This window comes from Oncorhynchus tshawytscha, linkage group LG31, assembly GCF_018296145.1.
Source record: "Oncorhynchus tshawytscha isolate Ot180627B linkage group LG31, Otsh_v2.0, whole genome shotgun sequence".
Taxonomy (NCBI): Eukaryota; Metazoa; Chordata; class Actinopteri; order Salmoniformes; family Salmonidae; genus Oncorhynchus; species Oncorhynchus tshawytscha.
Window position 1 is genome coordinate 10470710 of NC_056459.1, and position 21322 is coordinate 10492031.

General features: G+C 43.8%; 2 protein-coding genes across 7 annotated transcripts; both read right to left on the reverse strand.

The window, feature by feature from the left end:
• Nucleotides 1-520: 520 nt before the first annotated feature.
• LOC112229734 (tripartite motif-containing protein 66-like) lies at nucleotides 521-6150 on the reverse strand. 2 transcript variants are annotated; one of them, XM_024395732.2, is made up of 7 exons: nucleotides 5913-6150; nucleotides 5507-5598; nucleotides 5198-5330; nucleotides 4924-5114; nucleotides 2381-2486; nucleotides 1264-1407; nucleotides 521-985 (listed from the first exon to the last, which is right to left on the reverse strand). In XM_024395732.2, exons 1-7 carry the CDS (start codon nucleotides 6141-6143, stop codon nucleotides 974-976), a joined length of 909 nt encoding a protein of 302 aa, XP_024251500.1. In that variant the 5' UTR covers nucleotides 6144-6150; the 3' UTR covers nucleotides 521-973. The 2 variants fall into 2 exon arrangements, with proteins under 2 accessions (XP_024251500.1, XP_042166428.1); XM_042310494.1 differs by lacking the exon at nucleotides 521-985 and adding an exon at nucleotides 1741-1837 and having other exon boundaries at nucleotides 1290-1407.
• A 582-nt stretch (nucleotides 6151-6732) lies between these two features.
• LOC112229733 lies at nucleotides 6733-20393 on the reverse strand. 5 transcript variants are annotated; one of them, XM_042310491.1, is made up of 9 exons: nucleotides 19838-20393; nucleotides 19335-19498; nucleotides 18964-19052; nucleotides 18707-18843; nucleotides 10990-11106; nucleotides 9622-9798; nucleotides 8881-8992; nucleotides 7539-8680; nucleotides 6733-7083 (listed from the first exon to the last, which is right to left on the reverse strand). In XM_042310491.1, exons 4-9 carry the CDS (start codon nucleotides 18728-18730, stop codon nucleotides 6733-6735), a joined length of 1923 nt encoding a protein of 640 aa, XP_042166425.1. In that variant the 5' UTR covers nucleotides 18731-18843; nucleotides 18964-19052; nucleotides 19335-19498; nucleotides 19838-20393. The 5 variants fall into 5 exon arrangements, with proteins under 5 accessions (XP_042166425.1, XP_042166426.1, XP_024251498.1 ...); XM_042310492.1 differs by having other exon boundaries at nucleotides 18964-18988; nucleotides 19335-19536; XM_024395730.2 differs by having other exon boundaries at nucleotides 9652-9798; nucleotides 19335-19536.
• Between the last annotated feature and the right edge of the window lie 929 nt (nucleotides 20394-21322).

A 21322-nucleotide genomic window follows, 5' to 3' on the forward strand; every position in this document is an offset into this window, starting at 1 on the left:
GGGGGGGCTGACAAAAAAATTGTTGGTCTGCACTACATACGCTATATTGGTCCACAAATACAGCACATTAAAAGGCCCAGTGCACTACTATTTGTGATAAAAATTCAGATATTTCAGGGGTACTGCAGCCCCTTTACGCTCCGCTGCTATGTACAGAATAGCATAATACCCTAAACCTTCAAATGTATCAATTTCATATTCAGTTGTTTGAGTTTAGTTAAATGGACACATTCATATGAAACCATAATCTTGGAAGTAACAGAACACAATTTATAGTCTACCAAAAAAAAACACCAAGTAGACAATAAAATAACTTGCAATTAAGTTACCCCACTCTGTACAGTCATAAGATCAAAGACAGGAGGACCTATATAATGGGTAAACAATGTTTTGCATTCAGTCAATTTACTGATGACCAATGCCACCCGGTGGTGGTAATATTATTGACATTTAACATACCATGGTCCTGTTTGAATAGTGCCCAGTAAGATTTTCACTGAGTTTAGACATGCACAAAAGATGCACACAAAAATGTTTATTGTAAATAGATACGAAATATAAAGATGCACACACACAAAAACACTTGAAACACTTTATCCCCAATGTTTTTAACCAACTACAGTTGCGGCCAAAAACCCATTTTCAGAAAATGAAATGTTATTTTAGAAAACAGAATTTTTAAAAGATGAGTGTGGTTCCAATATATTTGGAGGCAACTGTATGTACAAACATGTTCAGCAAGCAATTCAAATCAATACATAAAAAGACAGGCTTCTTTTCCCATTCTTTATCTTTCATTTCGTCCTGCGTGAAATGTCTTCGCCTGCACGCTCTACCTCGAGAGGTCTCGGATTCTTCCTCATGGTCACTTTCTCCTTGTCCCCCTCTTGTTCCGCCTCCCCTTGGTGGGGATTGACGAGCAGCGAAGGGTGTCCAACGTTTTGCCCAGCTCGTTCCCAAAACATGCCTGAAGTCAGTCCACTGACTTGGAATGGTGAGAGAGAGGAAAGGGTGATGAAAGAGCAACAGAACCAGATCACTATTGATGACTAAAGAGAGCAATAGAGTACGACTTTCCAAATGCAAAGCTCTGACTAATTGTTTCGTAAAGTAAAAAGGTAGGGGTTGAGGGATTTTGACAAAGAAAACAGTTGTCATTTGGAAATGAGGGCCTACATATGGAACTGTAGCCATCATATGCATTTCTCTATAGGAAATCAGGGTGAGCTGAGACATGGACACAGCCATCGTGAGTCTTCTCACCTTCACGCTCTTCAACAGTGTGTGGAGGAGAAGCCAGACATCGGACACAAATTCTGACGGGGTGCAGTAAGGGGGGACCAGTTTCCGTAGCAACCTTCCCCATATCATGGTGATGTCAATGTTGTGAGAAGACCGGGAAGAGAGCTAAGGAGAGGAAGAGAATCAATACTATTTTTCTCTAGAGAAAGCAATACGACTAACATCAAACTGCAATTGTATACAGTATATTCAACACACAGTTGAAAAACAAAGTCATACTTCATTAAAAGGACTAGTCATTTGTCAGCAACCTACATGGTAATAAACATGAAGTCTGTTTATGTGTGACATTTTAATAGCTAACACTATGACAATACTAAGAGGGATGTTGAGGATGTAAAGGTAAATGCAGTAAGTTGCACTTGTCAATGACCTTGGCTGGTCTGTAGAGGACAACGCTGCACTTTCTGCATAAAAGGACGAGTAGTAAGCACTCACATCTCTGTAGGGTTAACCCCAAAGGGCAAGAGATGGTTTACACACAGGGTCCAGCAAATCCACACTGTAGACCAGTGTTACCGAACTCCAGTCCATCCTGTAGCCCCAACACACATTTTTGCACACCGGATTCAACTTGTCAACTAATCATCAAGCCCTCAATGAGTTGAATAGGTGAGTTTGTCTGGGGCCACAACAAAAATATGTACTGTTGGGTAACACTGCTTTAGAGTACAATAGACAAAACACCTTGAGTGGGCAAACTAACAGAAGCAATAGTGATTTAATGGCTAGACAAAAAAAAAAAAAAAAAAAAAAGAACTGTGGGTTGGATGAGTCTGGGTTAAAATAACCAATTAAGCCCTAGTCATATCAGAAATACATGGTTGACATTTTTACTCTACCCTTGTTTCTTTCAATGAAAAATTATTTCCTGGATCTAAAAATCAGATCATTTCCATTAAAATAGGGTCAGGGTCAATAAGTACTAGAAGCAGACACAGTAAACAATACCAGACCTTCGTAGACATGCTCAAACAGAGAACTGGGCATGCACAGTCAAGTGTGTACACAGACGCACATATTGAAGTGAAAGATAGCAGACGTGCCCAGACATGCTCCACAAAGTAAAAAGGCTCACCATTTGGTCAGGAGGGCTCATACACAGTCCCCCGTCGGTCCCGCTGTAGTCCTGCAGCAATGCCAGATCAGTGTTGTCCCGGCACAGCATACACTGCCAGCTCTCACTGTGAGAGCAGTATTGCATACATCAGGCCAATACAGAGAGAGAAATCTCAATGCTTTATTTGGGCCCCACAGTGAAACCTCTTTCCACACAGGGGCCCACATTTGAGATCCATATACAATACAGATTCTAATAAGAAACCAATTATTGAAGTAATAAAAGTAAAAAACATATAATATACACTGAACAAAAATATAAAAACACAACATGTAGAAAGTGTTGGTTCCATGTTTCATGAGCTGAAAAAAATAATAATCCAGAAATGTTCCATAAAGCCAATAAGCTTATTTCTCTCAAATGACAAGCACAAATTTGTTTAACATCCCGTTTAGTGAGCATTTCTCCATTGCCAAGGTAATCCATCCACCTGACAGGCATGGCATATCAAGAAGCTGATTAAACAGCATGGTGATTACACAGATGCACCTTGTGCTGGGGACAAAAGGCCACTAAAGTGTGCAGTTGTCAGAATACAATGCTACAGATGTCTCAAGTTGATGGAGCATGCAATTGGCATGCTGGCTGCAGGAATATCCACCAGAGCTGTTACCAGATAAACATTAAATTATGAGGCCGATACGTAAACTTAATAAAGAGCAGTGATACTAGCAAGAGCATTGTGCGGGTTCTTCTCTTTTCTCATAATGTTCATTTTTCTACCATAAGCCGCCTCCGTCGTTTTAGAGAAATTGGCAGTACGTCCAACCGGCCTCACAAATGCAGACCATGTATAATCTGATGAAACGGTTTGCACAACCGAAGAATTTCTGCACAGAAACCATTGCAGGAAGCTCATCTGTATGCACGTCATCCTCACCAAAGCCTTGAACTGACTGCAGTTTGGAGTCGGAACCGACCTCACTGGGCAAATGCTCACTTTCGATGGCCATTGACAAGCTGGAGAAGTATGCTCTTTACGAATGAATCCTGGTTTCAACTGTACCGGGCAGATGGCAGACAGCATCATGTGGGCAAGCTGTTTGCTGAGGTAAACATTGTGAACAGTGCCCCATGGTGGCGGAGAGTTATGGCATCCAAAAAAAGTAATATATAATATATTGATTTGTTTGATATTCTTCAAAGTAACCACTCTTTGCATACTCTTGGCATTCTCTCAACCAGCTTCATGAGGTAGTCACCTGGAATGCATTTCAATTAACAGGTGTGCCTTGTTCAAAGTTAATTTGTGGAATTTCTTTCCCTCTTAATGCGTTTGAGCCAATCAGTTGTGGTATATAGAAGATATCCCTATTTGGTAAAAGACCAAGTCCATATTACAGCAAGAATAGCTCAAATAAGCATTACTTTAAGACATGAAGGTCAGTCAATCCAGAAAATGTCCAGAACTTTGAAGTGCAGCAGCTCAAACCATCAAGCATTATGATGAAACTGGCTCTCATGAGGACCGCCACAGGAAGAAAGACCCAGAGTAACCTGTTCTGCAGATAAGTTCACTCGAGTTACCAGCCTCAGAAATTGCAGCCCAAATAAATGCTTCAGAGTTCAAGTAACATACATCTCAACAACTGTTCAGAGGAGACTGCGTGAATCAGGCCTTTATGGTCGAATTGCTGCAAATAAACCACTACTAAAAGGACACCAATAAGAAGAAGAGACTTGTTTGGGCCAAGAAACACGAGCAATAGACATTAGACCGGTGGAAATCTGTCCTTTGTTCTGATGAGTCCAAATGTGACATTTTTGGTTCCAACTGCTGTGTTTTTGTGAAACACAGAGTAGGTGAACGGATGATCTCCGCATGTGTGGTTCCCAACATGAAGGTGGTGAGATGGTGTGGGGGTACTTTGCTGGTGACACTGTCTGTGATTTATTTAGAATTCAAGGCACACAACCAGCATGGCTACCACAGCATTCTGCAGTGATACACCATCCCATCTGGTTTGCTCTTAGTGGGACTATCATTTGTTTTTCAACAGGACAATGACCCAAAACATACCTCCAGGCTGTGTAAGGGCTATTTGACAAAGGAGAGTGATGGAGTGCTGCATCACATGGCCTGGCCTCCACAATCACCCAACCTCAACCCAATTGAGGTGGTTAGGGATGAGTTGGACCGCAGAGTGAAGGAAAAGCAGCCAACAAGTGCTCAGTATAGACGGTTGGAAAAGCATTCCTCGTGAAGCTGGTTAAGAGAATGCCAAGAGTGTGTCATGAAGCCGTCATCAAGGCAAAGGGTGGCTACTTTGAAGAATGTCAAATATATATATTTTTTGTCTAACTCTTTTTTTGTTACGATATGATTCCATGCGTTATTTCATAGCTTTAATGTGTTCACTATTATTCTACAATGTATAAAATAGTACAAATAAAGAAAAACCCTTGAATGAGTAGGTGTTCAAACTTTTAACTGGTACTGTATGTTTTTAAATCACTGCTCATTCAGAATGCAATTAAGCTGTTTAATTAAACAAGCTTACGTTGATAAGGAATAGATGGGTGGAACATGACACTCCCTGTGGAAGCGCCGTCCACACACGACACACAGGATGAGATTCCCTGACATCCTACATGCTGTGCAGTGTTTCCTCCTGGCCAGGAGGGGGCGTAGCTGTTGGGTGCTCCTCAGACTGTCTGGGCTCGACATAGAGGCGCAAGGAGACTCTGGTTGCTGGAAGATGTGTAAAACCAGTGTCAGCAAGAAAATGTGATATTAACACACATTCAAACCAACAGTGTGAAAGTTGGCCTTACCGGCGCGTCCATCTGGATCACCTGAACGATAGTTTGCTGCCCTTTGACCCCTGGGAGGAGGCGGAAGCGGGTTGGCGGGACGCTAACATGGGCGTCAAGGATGGGCATCCAAAGCAAAGACACCTGGGGAAATCTACAGAGAGCCATGCACTGAGGTTAAACCCACAATATGATGTATGCATGCATGCATGCATGTACAAACTCAATTAAGCTACACACCATCACACTGAAGTAATTCATGCCCAAAATAATGATTTGTGCCGTTTTTCTGGTTGACAAATGTTACAATAAGGATAGAAAGATTGTCACCTGCTATTAAGCCTAACAGACGCCTGGCACCCAGTCTCTTCAATACTGTCAGCAGCACTGACATGAACATCAGCCATATTGTCATCTTCCTCCTGTATGACAGCAAGAGAAATGGTTTACATTTTACTGTTCTGTTGAGAAAGAGACAGCCATAGCGCTCAGATTAAATAAAAATAAATCATATTATTCATGAAAATGCTTCAAATTAAATTGTTTAAATACACTCCGACACCATTACACTATACGCTACACCAACAAGAGTTTATATGAAAATAAATGTATAAAAAAATAGTTCCAATTTTGTTTGGTATGAAGGGCAAGAGACTGCAGAAAGACTTAACAGGCTGGAGTTAGTTATGATTCAGGGCATTAACTAGGTAGATTTGGACTAAAAGCAAACACTTACCACTTTCGGAGAGCAGAAATCATTGCTGAGGTCAAGGGTGAGGTCAAGTTCAACTTCCTGAGTGCAGCTGGGGACACTGACCACATTGACAGTGTCATTTGTGGATACCTCATTGGTGGTTGACATGTCTGTCTGAATTATCTCTGTGCAGTCAGTTAGGGCTAGGTCCCTCTGCAGAGTCGCAGTCTGCACAATGCCGGTAAGGACAGTTTCACTGTGGACTGGTTCCATCTGCAAAGTGTCTATCTGGACTGCATAAACTGTTTCAGTCAGGACAGGGTCTGTCTGCACGGTTTCAGTCTCATTGAAGTTTGACTGGACAATTTCATTCTGCAGGGTTTCTGCCCTGGCAGAGTCCGTCTGCACCGTTTCAATGAAGGCAGAGTCCGTCTGCACCGTTTCAGGCTGGAAAACATCTTTGCACAATTTCAGTCACATTAACCATTTGTGTGTGGACAGTTTCAGTAGGTAGTGTGTCAGGCATAAATCACTCGGGTTCAATTAGCCCTGTAACTGATAAGCTGTCTGTGGCTGGCGGTTCTTCCTTGATTGTGATCCCAGATACTTGTGTGCTTACGTTGACAAAGTAGGTCTGGTCAGTTTCAGTATGCACAATGTCGCTTTGGACAGTGTTAGAATGCACAAGGTTAATTTGGACAGGCACAGTTTGTGCAGGTTTAGGCATGTCTGTCGTCACAGACTCCATTGGGCCTGTAACTGGCCGTAATGTTTGTTCCTCCTTGATTCCAACTACTTGAGAAGGAACAATTACCATCTGGGCTGTTTTATTCTGGAAAAGTACTGTCTGGTCAGATGCAGTCTAGACAAGTTCGGCCTGGCTGGTCTCATTCTGGACAAAGTCTGGCTGGGCAGTTTTATTATGGACAATGTCTATCTCCGTGGATTTTTCCATGACAAAGACTGTTGGATTTGGGTCTGCCTGGATGAGGTCAACGTCTGACTTGGAAATGTCCATTTGTACAGAGTCTGCCTGGGCATTAGCGGTGTGTACGAGGAGAGTAGAGGCGGCTTCATCCTTTCTGCACAATCCTGACTGAGCAGTGCCATTCTGGGTGGGCTGCTTGGTGTCCTGGACTGTTGAAATATTCTTTACCCGTTGAAAAATTCTGATTGGATATATTGGACCAGTGGACTGGGACTGAGGAGCTTCCTGTTGAGAGGGTGTGATAGTGTCTTATTAATAAGATTAAGACTATCAAAGGCCAGAGGTGTGATCTTAATTCAACTTTTAAAAAACAGGCGTCAAAAAGTTTCCAATTACGTTGCATAATGCGGATATGAGGAATTATTGAATTATTCATAGCTGATCTACAATTTTTATACTTCAGATAACGCAACACAGTAGTCATTCCAAAGTTACCCCAAATTGTGATTTAGCTAAACGTTTAACTTTCCATTATTTACTCAACCTCTCAAGACCTAACTGAGGATACAAAACAGGACAATCGACAAACAAAATGAAATTTGGGACACCAACAGACAGAAGATGGATTTGAGAGGAAGTAAAGAGATGGGAGGCAAAAGAGGACACATGAACTACTATGGGATAGGAACTACTATAGATAAGAGGGAAATTAACAGTAAAGACCTTTCTTCACAACTAACCATAGGGCTCTTTGGAGAGGTGGGGTCTGGCAGACATGGTGGGCAGAGTCCTCCTGGGACAGAACCAGCTAGCACTTGGTTTTGACCTCCTCTAACATGGCTCAAGATGTTGAAAAAGGGCTCGGCATTACAAATGAAGACCAGGCTTCCATTGTCAAGCCTGCCCACAGCGCCAGTGGGACCAGAAACTGGAGCGCTGTTGGACAAAACCAAGTATGGGGGGACAGCCCTTACACATCCAAAGCTGGGGGGAATGTTCACAGTACCAGGAACAAGAGTGGCATTAGCTGGTGACATGCCCCAAGTGACGGAGTTCCCGGTGACAGGGAGTGTGAAGGGAGCTAAAACCACCTGATTGGCCGTCTTCACACTCCTGCCAACAACCAGATTTGATTGACGGCTGCCTGAAGCCTTAGTAGCTTCTTGTCCACACACTGGAACCGTTGCATTCTGGTCCGTAATGTTGGGTGTAGCTTCTCTTTCTATGACAACGGTAGCAGCCACATCCCCAGCCTGCTTTTCAGTACCTATAGGGGGAACCCGCTCACAGGAGGAGTCCGCTGGTACCGTCAAGGGCTGCAAACAACTTTGTTTAATTTGAGGACCCACATTTTCATCCCCTGCTTTCCTTTTGACATGAAAGGCCCGGGAAACAAGTTCCACCATCAGGTCAGACTTTGAGGAGCCACCCTGATACCCATGATATGGGACAGGGGTGTCCAGTGCAATCCCTGATAATGACGAGCAGTCTTTGTTTTCCGTGTTTACAGCACATTGCTGGGGACCTGTTGCATTCCCAGCAGACGTAGAGGACAAGGGCAGAGGGCTGTCAGAGCGGGAAGAGGATAGTGCCTGTAAAGAGGGTCCGCGAGAGTCAGGGGAAAAGTGGTAAAATGACAGTCTCTCTGGTTCATGGGGATAGGGGGAGGACCGGGGGCAGGAAAGCAAGCGCATTAGTGTTGGTTGACATTGGGAGAGGGGAGCATTTCCCGCTGACATACTGGAGGTTTCCTGGGATGAAGGTGACAATGTTGAGGATGCTCTGCCATTTCTCTGCTGTTCCAGAGAAGATTGGGGAGGATTGATTTGAGTCTTTCTCAGATTTAGCCGAGCAAACGGGACCTCCTTAGTCACAATTTCCCCTGAACGAAAACAGAATGGCATACACATTAATTAAGAGTGCAACTTCCACCATCTTCTACTATTTTTCTCTAAGCTGTAACAAAATCTTTCTGGCAGCATCAAGCCAACAAAAAAGCAATATCACTGCATAGAGATGTCATTATTCACAAGTGCGACAAATCTAGAAGCATCACAAAAATCACATTGCTTTGATATGTACCAAAACATCCAAGGGTTGGGTGGATGTCCTGGCCACAATGGAGCTTCAGCTCCTTCATTGTAGACACTGCACTAGGGTTTTTGCCTAGAACGCCTTGCAGCTCAGAGTGGATCTATAAGGGGAAAGAAGAGGACGGTAGGAAACAAGATGGTGAGACAACTTGAGCACTGGTGGGTCAAGAAAGACAAGATTTATTTTTCATGTATCGTAAAAACTTCAACTAAACGCAGTCTCCCTTTTAATAGCCGGGCATTGGCACACATTCCGGCAAATAAACACCCGTTTCAAATAAAACACCTTTTTTTTTTACAAGGTTGCCATGGACACAGCTGATATTCCCAGTCATGTGCATTAAAACTTGTTTTTATTTTTTTATTTCTGTCATCGTTGCTAACCATGGCGCCATGAAGCCCAAAACTGAGGATGTATGATAGGCAGTCTAGTCTTTGCAAGTCTGATTCGTGATGGATTTGTAATTAGAATGTTTATACTGGTCACAATAGACAATATGGTTGTCTTTTCCATATTTTATTGAGCAAAAGCTGTGTGCATTAAGGAAATAGACGCCTGGCTCAAATACTGAAGATGCCCGTCTTTAATAATCTAATAATATTCAGTGAAGCAAATAAATGCTGGGCTATTAATCTAAGTTTTATAGTAACAGATCAGGGCAGTAGCATGTATTCGCTCTAATGTTACCTATATATTTACCAGTGTTTCTTTAGTGTAATTCTAAGTTACCTTTGATCTTAGATTGGACTTTTTATCTACCCATCTTTTGCAGGATAGCAGCGAGGTGTGATCCTCACTCTTCAGGGCTTTCTCCGTGAAGGCCAGCACATATTTCTGCCTCTCCCCCAGCTTCCTAAGATGGGCCTGTCTCTCTGTGACACACTCACTCTCCTTCCAACAGTGATCCTAGGCAACAAACAATGAGACAATTACCAATCATTCAAATATAGAGTGCAGCATCAAGTTATCTACACAGCTGGCTGGACACTGTGGACAAAACAGCAATTTTTCATTGGCAGGACTGGGTTGACTCAGGGAATTAAGTTGACTTGTAAGTTGCATGAGGAGTAACCTCATATGAGACCTGAAGATACCTGGGCTTTAGCTCAGCAGTCTAAACATCATCTTCAGTCCCTAAGACTAATTTGGTCTACAACTTGGTTGGATCAGCAGTGAGAAAATATGAACAAAACACAAACTGGTAAAAAAAAGGTGCTTTACTGGTAGAGCATGTGGGTAAGGTTGCTATCTCCATACTAAAGCTAATTCGGCTTTGATGTTTATAATTAACACCTAATTCTGAATTGTCGTCAAATAGACAAAAATGTTTAGAATATTTCTCCTATAGCTGCCGTTTCCATTACATGTCTGTTTTTAGCTTTTGTCGAATTAACCTGCATCAATGGAAACCTGCCTTCTGACAAGAGGAATTATGTCCAATACACAGCCTAACAGGGTGAGGCCCCACAAGAGCAATTAGCACAGCAAATGGTCCATCACAATGCATTGCATTATTGACATCTGTGATTTACATAATTTACATTTTAGTCATGCTGGGAGGTGCTGTGGGATTATTTAAGAAGCTCTTTGAAGATGTAGGATTTCAGATGTTTTCGGAAGATGGGCAGGGAATGTGCCGTCCTAGCTTCAGGGAGAAGCTGGTTCCACTATTGGAGTATGAGGACAGAAAAGTTTTGACTGGGCTGAGCATGAACCACCCTTCCATATGGGTGGAAGGGCCAAGAGACCAGATTCTGCCAATCTGATGTGTGTGAAATGTGACCTGTATTTCCTTGGAAAGCTGCATGGCCCTCTTCACCAGGACACTCCAGATGCCCTTGAGGATATCCTTGACCTCTGTTCTCACACTCTCCTGCAGATCCTCCAAGTCAGACTCCAAGTCAGACAAGTCAGATCCTGCAGATCCTCCAAGTCAGATTTCATGAGACTAAATGACCACAAATGAACCGATCAACAATGATAGACCCAGTAAGACTTGGATACTGTCTTTGATACAGCAGACTCCTGAACAATTGCTGTGCCGCCATCATCATTTTCATTCACGCACACCCAGACACAAACGTGTTAACAACTGACCGTCCATCCAGGTCCTGTAGGTTCTGTTGCACAGTCCCTCTCTGCATCCTCACAGTCTCGATTAGATACTGTAAGCATTTCCTCTGCTCTGGTAAAGCGTCCTGGGCAAATTGGTACCTAGAGGAAATAAACAGAAATTACAGAAAGAGAGAAGATCAAGTAGTAAGTAAGTAGTAAGGTAAGGCATGGGGGAACTGATGACATCTATGGTCTCCATATGTATATTTAGAATGCCGCAGGAAGAGATGGCTGCCGTTTTACGGGCTCCTAACCAATTGTGCATTATGTGATTTATTTTGTACATAATGTTTTTGCCACAGTCTCTTATGACCGAAAAGAGCTTCTGGATAGAAGGACAGCGATTACTCACCTCACAAAGAATCTTTCTTTAATGAGTCAGACGCAAATAATTGAATTCTGACAAGGCCCAAATCCCCGTCAATCGCATGAAGAGACGGAGACAACGGGGACGTCGGTCGGGGTGCCTTGTAAGGATCTGACAGTGAGTGGGTAATCCGCCTCTACCATCAGTACTATTAGGCTACGTGCAATCATTAGATAATAAACTGGATGAGCTCCGATCAAGTCCATCATACCAAATGGTCATTCAAAACTGTAATATCTTGTGTTTCACCGAGTCGTGGCTGAACGACGACATGGATAACATACAGCTGGCAGGGTTTTCTGTACATCGGCGAGATAGAACAGCCACCTCTGGTAAGACAAGGGGTGGCGGTCTGTGTATATTTGTAAACTGTAGCTGATGCACGAAATCTAATATTAACTTCTTATGGCTGGGGGCGCTATTTTCACATTCGGATGAAAAGCATGCCCAGAGTAAACTGCCTGCTACTCAGGCCCAGAAGCTAAGATATGCATATTTGATTAGATTAGGATAGAAAACACTCTGAAGTTTCTAAAACTGTTTGAATGATGTCTGTGAGTATAACAGAACTCATATCGATCCAAGATGGCGTAGCAGTCGGACGTCTTGTCGTGTCCCTTGTATATATCGTTTTTTTAACATATTTTTCTTCGCATATCTTTTAAAACATTTTGCTAAACCTCAACTTCTAAATACTCTCCTGCAACCCGCCTCACCCAATGTAGCTATTTTTCTCTAAAGTACTTATATTTACTTTGGATCCCCTCAACTGAAGCTAGCCAGCTAACTACCAGGTATCAGTCAGCAAACCATTGCTAGCGGCCTTCAGCTAACCGGTCATCAGCTAACCTTTAGCTCGGAAAGCTCTCGCCAGTTCGAACAACGCGACTCTAACCAGAGCATAACGGACCTATTTTTTTATTTTTTTAATTATTTTTTTTATCCCCGGATTCCCACCGTAAACGGAATATTTTCAGCTGGATCTTCACAACTAGCTAACTAGCTAACCGCAACCCCGGATAATTACTCCTGGCTAGCGTTTCCACCCACTTAGCTTGAAGCTAGCCTGGCCAGAGCTCCTGTGCTACCACCGAAGCATACTCCTGGGCTACAATATCCGGACCCACGACCGGTCTATCAATGTCACCGCATGAAGAGGCATAAACAGACTCACACCATCGCGACGCCCCCCAAAGGCTAACTTTCTAGCCCTTGCGATCTCATTGCTTGCTAATTCGGCCTGCTAACTGCTAGCTTGTTTAGCCCCGGTCCGCTAACTGCTACCTTGTTTAGCCCCGGCCTACTAACTGTTAGCTTGTTAGCACAGGCCTGCTAACCGTCTGAATCGCCGCGTCCCAAACACTCACTGGACCCATATTTACTTTCAATCTCTTTTCGATTTTTAATTTGTTTATACCTTCCGGTAACCTGCCTCACCCAATGTGATACGGAATCGCTATTATTTTAAATTTTTAGAACACACTCAAGAACCTCCAGAAGCTAACCAGCTAACTAGCTACAAGCTATTTAGTCATTGTTAGCCACTGCTAGCAGCTTTTACCTTACCTGGATAATACTCGCCAGTCCAGCTTCCCTGCCCCATCCACCGCTGCCCCCTGGACACTGATCACTTGGCTACATAGCTGATGCATGCTGGACTGTCCATTAATCACGGTACTCCATTCTGCTTGTTTATGTTTTATCTGTCGGCCCCAGCTGCACTCAGGCTCTGTGTGTAGTTAATCCGACCCTCCCTGCCTAGTCATCGCCATTTTACCTGCTGTTGTTGTGCTAGCTGATTAGCTGTTGTTGTCTCACCTACTGTTTTAGCTACTGTTTTAGCTAGCTCTCCCAATTCAACACCTGTGATTACTGTATGCCTCGCTGTATGTCTCTCTCAAATGTTAATATGCCTTGTATACTGTTGTTCAGGTTAGTTATCATTGTTTTAGTTTACAATGGAGCCCCTAGTTCCACTCTTCATACCCCTGATACCTCCTTTGTCCCACCTCCCACACATGCGGTGACCTCACCCATTACAACCAGCATGTCCAGAGATACAACCTCTCTCATCATCACCCAGTGCCTGGGCTTACCTCCGCTGTACCCGCACCCCACCATACCCCTGTCTGCGCATTATGCCCTGAATATATTCTACCATGCCCAGAAATCTGCTCCTTTTATTCTCTGTCCCCAACGCTCTAGGCGACCAGTTTTGATAGCCTTTAGCCGCACCCTCATTCTACTCCTCCTCTGTTCCGCGGGTGATGTGGAGGTAAACCCAGGCCCTGCATGTCCCCCTCATTTGTTGACTTCTGTGATCGAAAAAGCCTTGGTTTCATGCATGTCAACATCAGAAGCCTCCTCCCTAAGTTTGTTTTACTCACTGCTTTAGCACACTCTGCTAACCCTGATGTCCTTGCCGTGTCTGAATCCTGGCTCAGGAAGGCCACCAAAAATTCTGAGATTTCCATACCAAACTATAACATTTTCCGTCAAGATAGAACTGCCAAAGGGGGAGGAGTTGCAGTTTACTGCAGAGAGAGCCTGCAAAGTAATGTCATACTTTCCAGGTCCATACCCAAACAGTTCGAACTACTAATTTTGAAAATTACTCTCTCCAGAAATAAGTCTCTCACTGTTGCCGCCTGCTACCGACCCCCCTCAGCTCCCAGCTGTGCCCTGGACACCATTTGTGAATTGATCGCCCCCCATCTAGCTTCAGAGTTTGTTCTGTTAGGTGACCTAAACTGGGATATGCTTAACACCTCGGCAGTCCTACAATCTAAGCTAGATGCCCTCAACCTCACACAAATCATCAAGGAACCCACCAGGTACAACCTTAAATCTGTAAACAAGGGCACCCTCATAGACATCATCCTGACCAACTGGCCCTCCAAATACACCTCTGCGGTCTTCAACCAGGATATCAGCGATCACTGCCTCATTGCCTGTATCCGCTACGGAGCCGCAGTCAAACGACCACCCCTCATCACTGTCAAACGCTCCCTAAAACACTTCTGTGAGCAGGCCTTTCTAATCGACCTGGCCCGGGTATCCTGGAAAGACATTGACCTCATCCCGTCAGTTGAGGATGCCTGGTCATTCTTTAAAAGTAACTTCCTCACCATTTTAGATAAGCATGCTCCGTTCAAAAAATGCAGAACTAAGAACAGATACAGCCCTTGGTTCACTCCAGACCTGACTGCCCTCGACCAGCACAAAAATATCCTGTGGCGGACTGCAATAGCATCGAATAGTCCCCGCGATATGCAACTGTTCAGGGAAGTCAGGAACCAATACACGCAGCTAAGGCCAGCTTCTTCAGGCAGAAGTTTGCATCCTGTAGCTCCAACTCCAAAAAGTTCTGGGACACTGAAGTCCATGGAGAACAAGAGCACCTCCTCCCAGCTGCCCACTGCACTGAGGCTAGGTAACACGGTCACCACCGATAAATCCATGATTATCAAAAACTTCAACAAGCATTTCTCAACAGCTGGCCATGCCTTCCGCCTGGCTACTCCAACCTCAGCAAACAGCTCCCCCCCCCCTACTCGCCCAAGCCTCTCCAGGTTCTCCTTTACCCAAATCCAGATAGCAGATGTTCTGAAAGAGCTGCAAAACCTGGACCCGTACAAATCAGCTGGGCTTGACAATCTGGACCCTCTATTTCTGAAACTATCCGCCGCCATTGTCGCAACCCCTATTACCAGCCTGTTCAACCTCTCTTTCATATCGTCTGAGATCCCCAAGGATTGGAAAGCTGCCACAGTCATCCCCCTCTTCAAAGGGGGAGACACCCTGGACCCAAACTGTTACAGACCTATATCCATCCTGCCCTGCCTATCTAACGTCTTCGAAAGCCAAGTCAACAAACAGGTCACTGACCATCTCGAATCCCACCGTACCTTCTCCGCTGTGCAATCGGGTTTCCGAGCCGGTCACGGGTGCACCTCAGCCACGCTCAAGGTACTAAACGATATCATAACCGCCATCGATAAAAGACAGTACTGTGCAGCCGTCTTCATCGACCTTGCCAAGGCTTTCGACTCTGTCAATCACCATATTCTTATCGGCAGACTCAGTAGCCTCGGTTTTTCGGATGACTGCCTTGCCTGGTTCACCAATTACTTTACAGACAGAGTTCAGTGTGTCAAATCGGAGGGCATGCTGTCCGGTCCTCTGGCAGTCTCTATGGGGGTGCCACAGGGTTCAACCCTCGGGCCGACTCTTTTCTCTGTATATATCAATGATGTTGCTCTTGCTGCGGGCGATTTCCTGATCCACCTCTACTCAGACAACACCATTCTATATACTTCCGGCCCGTCCTTGGACACTGTGCTATCTAACCTCCCAACGAGCTTCAATGCCATACAACACTCCTTCCGTGGCCTCCAACTGCTCTTAAACGCTAGTAAAACCAAATGCATGCTTTTCAACCGTTCGCTGCCTGCACCCGCACGCCCGACCAGCATCACCACCCTGGATGGTTCCGACCTTGAATATGTGGACACTTATAAGTACCTAGGTGTCTGGCTAGACTGTAAACTCTCCTTCCAGACTCATATCAAACATCTCCAATCGAAAATCAAATCAAGAATCGGCTTTCTATTCCGCAACAAAGCCTCCTTCACTCACGCCGCCAAACTCACCCTAGTAAAACTGACTATCCTACCAGACTCATATCAAACATCTCCAATCGAAAATCAAATCAAGAATCGGCTTTCTATTCCGCAACAAAGCCTCCTTCACTCACGCCGCCAAACTCACCCTAGTAAAACTGACTATCCTACCGATCCTCGACTTCATCTACAAAATTGCTTCCAACACTCTACTCAGCAAACTGGATGCAGTTTATCACAGTGCCATCAGTTGTCACTAAAGCACCTTATACCACCCACCACTGTGACTTGTATGCTCTAGTCGGCTGGCCCTCGCTACATATTCGTCGCCAGACCCACTGGCTCCAGGTCATCTACAAGTCCATGCTAGGTAAAGCTCCGCCTTATCTCAGTTCACTGGTCACGATGGCAACACCCATCCGTAGCACGCGCTCCAGCAGGTGTATCTCACTGATCATCCCTAAAGCCAACACCTCATTTGGCCGCCTTTCGTTCCAGTTCTCTGCTGCCTGTGACTGGAACGAATTGCAAAAATCACTGAAGTTGGAGACTTTTATCTCCCTCACCAACTTCAAACATCTGCTATCTGAGCAGTTAACCGATCGCTGCAGCTGTACATACATAGTCCATCGGTAAATAGCCCACCCATTTTTACCTACCTCATCCCCATACTGTTTTTATTTATTTACTTTTCTGCTCTTTTGCACACCAATATCTCTACCTGTACATGACCATCTGATCAGTTATCACTCCAGTGTTATTAATCTGCAAAATTGTAATTATTCGCCTACCTCCTCATGCCTTTTGCACACAATGTATATAGACTCCCCTTTTTTTTCTACTGTGTTATTGACTTGTTAATTGTTTACTCCATGTGTAACTCTGTGTTGTCTGTTCACACTGCTATGCTTTATCTTGGCCAGGTCGCAGTTGCAAATGAGAACTTGTTCTCAACTAGCCTACCTGGTTAAATAAAGGTGAAATAAATAAAAAAATAAAAATATATGGCAGGCGAAAACCTGAGAAGAATCCAACCAGGAAGTGGGAAATCTGAGGTTTGTAGTTTTTCAAGTGATTGCCTATCCAATATACAGTGTAAAATTTGATCCGATTGCACTTCCTAAGGCTTCCACTAGATGTCAACAGTGTTTAGAAAGTTGTTTCAGGCTTCTACTGTGAAGGGGGTGAGAATAAGCGCTGTTTGAATAAGGGGTCTGGCAGAAAGCCATTAGTTTAGTCGTGAGCACGAGCTCTGTTCCTTTTCCTTTCTAAAGACATAGGAATTGTCCGCAAAGTGTCAATACAGGACTTACATTGAATCGTACCACACCGGCTCCAATGATCGTCAGATGTGGCAGGGCTTCCAAACTATTATGTGCTACAAAAGGAAGCACAGCTGCAAGCTGCCCAGTGACATGAGCCTACCAGACGAGCTAAATGACTTCTATGCTCGCGTCGAGGCAAGCAACATTGAAGCATGCATAAAAGCACCAGCTGTTCCAGAAGAATGTGTGATCACGCTCTCCATAGCCGATGTGAGTAAGTCCTTTAAACAGGTCAACATTCACAAGGCCGCAGGGACAGACGGATTACCAGGACGTGTACTCCGAGCATGCGCTAACCACCTGGCAAGTGTCTTCAGACATTTTCAAACTGTCCCTGACGAAGTCTAATACCAACATGTTTCAAGCACACCACCACAGTGCCTGTGCCCAAGAACACTAAGGTAACCTGCCTAAATTACTTCCGACCCGTAGCACTCACGTCTGTAGCCTTGAAGTGCTTTGAAAGGCTGGTCATGGCTCACAACACCATTATCCCAGAAACCCTAGACCTACTCCAATTTGCATACCACCAACAGATCCACACATGATGCAATCTGTATTGCATTGCACACTGCCCTTTCTCACCTGGACAAAAGGAACACCTACGTGAGAATGCTATTCATTGACTACAGCTCAGCGTTCAACACCATAGTGCCCTCAAAGCTAAACACTACGCTAAGCACTACGCTGGGACTAAACACCTCCCTCTGCAACTGGATCCTGGACTTCGACGGGCCGCCTGCAGGTGGTAAGGGTAAGTAACAACAAATCTGCCACGCTGCTCTTCAACACAGGGGTCACTCAGGGATGCATGCTCAGTCCCCTCCTGTACTCCCTGTTCACATATGACTGCATGGCAAAGCACGACTCCAACGGCATCATTAAGTTTGCCGACGATACAACAGTGTTAGACCTGATCACCGACACTGATGAGACAGCCTATAGGGAGGAGGTCAGAGACCTGGCAGTGTGGTTAAAGGATAATAACCTCTCCTGTTATCAAGCCAAAGGAGATGATCATGGACTACAGGAAAAGGAGGGCCGAGTACGTCCCCATTCATCGACGGGGCTAACCCACCGTTCCTAGGCAGTCATTGAAAATAAGAATGTGTCCTTAACTGACTTGCCTAGTTAAATAAAGGTATTGAAAAAAAACATTTAAAAAACAACATTTTTTAATTGTCAAATCGGCACCCCAAAATACCGATTTCCGATTGTTATGAAAACTTGAAATCGGCCCTAATTAATAGGCCATTCCGATTAAATCGGCCGACCTCTAGTTAACACTGCTTTGAATAAGGTGTTCCATTGGATTAAAACATTTAATTGGCCAGTGCTAAATGTTTGTGGTCATAGCCTGGTCTGACAATGGCAGAAGGTTGTACCTGGAGGTAATTGGGGTAGGACATTATAGTTGCGTGTTAACTTCACCCTCTTGTAGGCTGCCACACAGTCAGAGCAGAGCGGTTTCGCCACATTCTACACACCAGCCACAGACCACAGGCTCATCACAACCCCCACACTGAAAGAGAGGGGTATCATATCAACTTTCATTCATAGCAAACAGGCTACTGCATGTATACATTGAGTGATAAATATTATTTTGTTCAGTCATTCACAGCAGGACCCATCCATTACCTACCCAGGGTTTTGAGTCAGTGGTGAAGCTAGGGAGGAAAGGATTGTCAATGATTTCGGAAGAAGTGTATTGCCTTCCACAGACCGGACATTCTAGGAGAAAATTGAAGTGATTTTCAATTCACAGGATGGACAGGAATGCTTGTCTGCAATCACATTGCCATGTCTTGAACAGACTTACACGTTTACCACAGAAATGGTTTGATTAGTCCATGTGTGGCATATTTTAATTACTGGACAGACTGTGAATCAGAATGGTCAGAGTGAATCTGATCCGTGGTCAAGTCTCTTCAGCCTAGTCATACTAAATGCAACCTAAATCACTCAAATTCTTAATAGTTTCTAAATAGTGTGACATCGTTCAACATTGCTCACCTGTCTTGAAATCACTTAGGGGAACACACCCCTGACACACAGAATGTAGGCATGGTAGAAGTTGAGGATTTCTGTCACGCTTCAATTCCGTACAACACAAACCACAACCATCGAGGGGCCACAGTGGTCGCACGGTTACAGGTGAGGTTATCCCCCTGTCAGCTCTCAAAGATACCATTTCACCAAACGATTATAAAACTGTCTAACCACCATGAAACAAAAGGGTGAGAAGAAAAGTGAGTTAAGCATTCACCTGGGGTCACACTGGCACAGTTCGTTTACTTTTAGCATATCTAGCTAACGTTAAATGGTTTATGGCCACGTCTTATGTCTTGAGATTGTGAGACTAACGTTAGCTAGTAACGTTTGTAGCAAGGCCCTCAAATCAATTTCCACGCGACACTTAGCTAGTTAATGACGAGCTCCTTAAAAAGTCTAGTCATTCGGCTTTGACATTATATTAAAACGATTGTGTTAAAATTTGCCAGCGGTAACCAGCTTACCTCAGACTCCAACACGCATGTCATGTGGCGCGAAGGTAGAAAAATAAAAACGTGTGTTCTTTCTGTGGCGTTCTTGCGACTCTCAATTACCGAATCCCATTTGAAGGGCAATCTGCAGTCCAAACAATAACAACGAATTTGCCCCGCCACTGTTTCGATAAACAACTGCGGGATGGGGCTGAACAAAATTCATAGACAGAACTGCCTATGCAAGGAGGGAACATCTATTATATACAATTATACTTTAAGCCATGTTGAGGCTATACAGTGTTAGTTTACAATTACAAATGGTTTAAACACAGAGAACAACAAGCGTATACTTTGGGTTCTGATGTGGTTAGACAGTTGAACTACGATAATGAGGAAACAATGGCTATATATCATGACATTAAAAGTGCAAAAATGTACGTAGCAATCACATATTTGTCGGAAGAGGAGATGAGCATGCACACATTTAAAAACAATATGCAACTTATCGTTTTATCTATAAAATATTTTTTCACAACAAACTTAATTTATCGATTTATTTTGGGATCCACCCCTATAAATGTAATTTGCCTGATGAGGTGCGAGTGGAGGTCAGTCATTTCATTCATGCACATTTTCCTTACTTCCCTCTCCTCCTCGATTACCTTTGACCTTTTTCAAAAGGAGGCGAGAGAGGACGGAGGAGAGAGAACGCAGGAATTGAGCGGACAAATTGAGAAAAGGCCCTAGATGTCAAAACTCTTCTGTGAAGTTCTCAGGTAGGATACACACTATCCTCAATGAAAGTTTGCTATCGAGGAGAGGAGGACACTTCCATCGCCTACTAACGAATTGACATCTCCCCTCAACCACCATCAGTTTCTGGGTCACAGAAGAGAGGAGGACAGAGGAGAAGGTGGAGAACTGACTTTTACCCAAATGAGAAAAGGTCTAGGCCTATTTGAAGTTAAAGCAAATTGCCCACAATTTATGAATTTAGCTACAAAAAATTTAAATAAATATATCAGGTTACCAGCGCTAGTTTATTGTGTGTGAAGAATAATCAATCATGTTGGAGAATTATTATAATATTTTAAACATTTCCCCTCAGATTGTGTGCAGATTGTTGCACATTGTTTGGGACACGGCACCTCAATAAAAGGGTTGTTCCACAATACAATCTAACATGATTTTCTCACTTACCTTGGAAGTACCTGATTTTTTATTTATTTTTTTAAATGTATTTATTTTTTGGAAGTAACTGATTGCCCAACACAATATTTTGGATGTGTTTTGCTTGCCAAGATTTTTGGAGTGATTTTTGGGTCATTGCAGTGACTCACACACTTCTGTATAATTTTGTGATTAAACTCCTAGAAACACAAGACACGTCTATTAAAATAACACACAACTAAAATCTTAATTCCAGCAACCTTTTGGTGTCCCCTGTAATACGGGATAAATGACATGGATGCCAAATGTAATCAATTACATAAAATGTGTAAGCATGAACAAAGT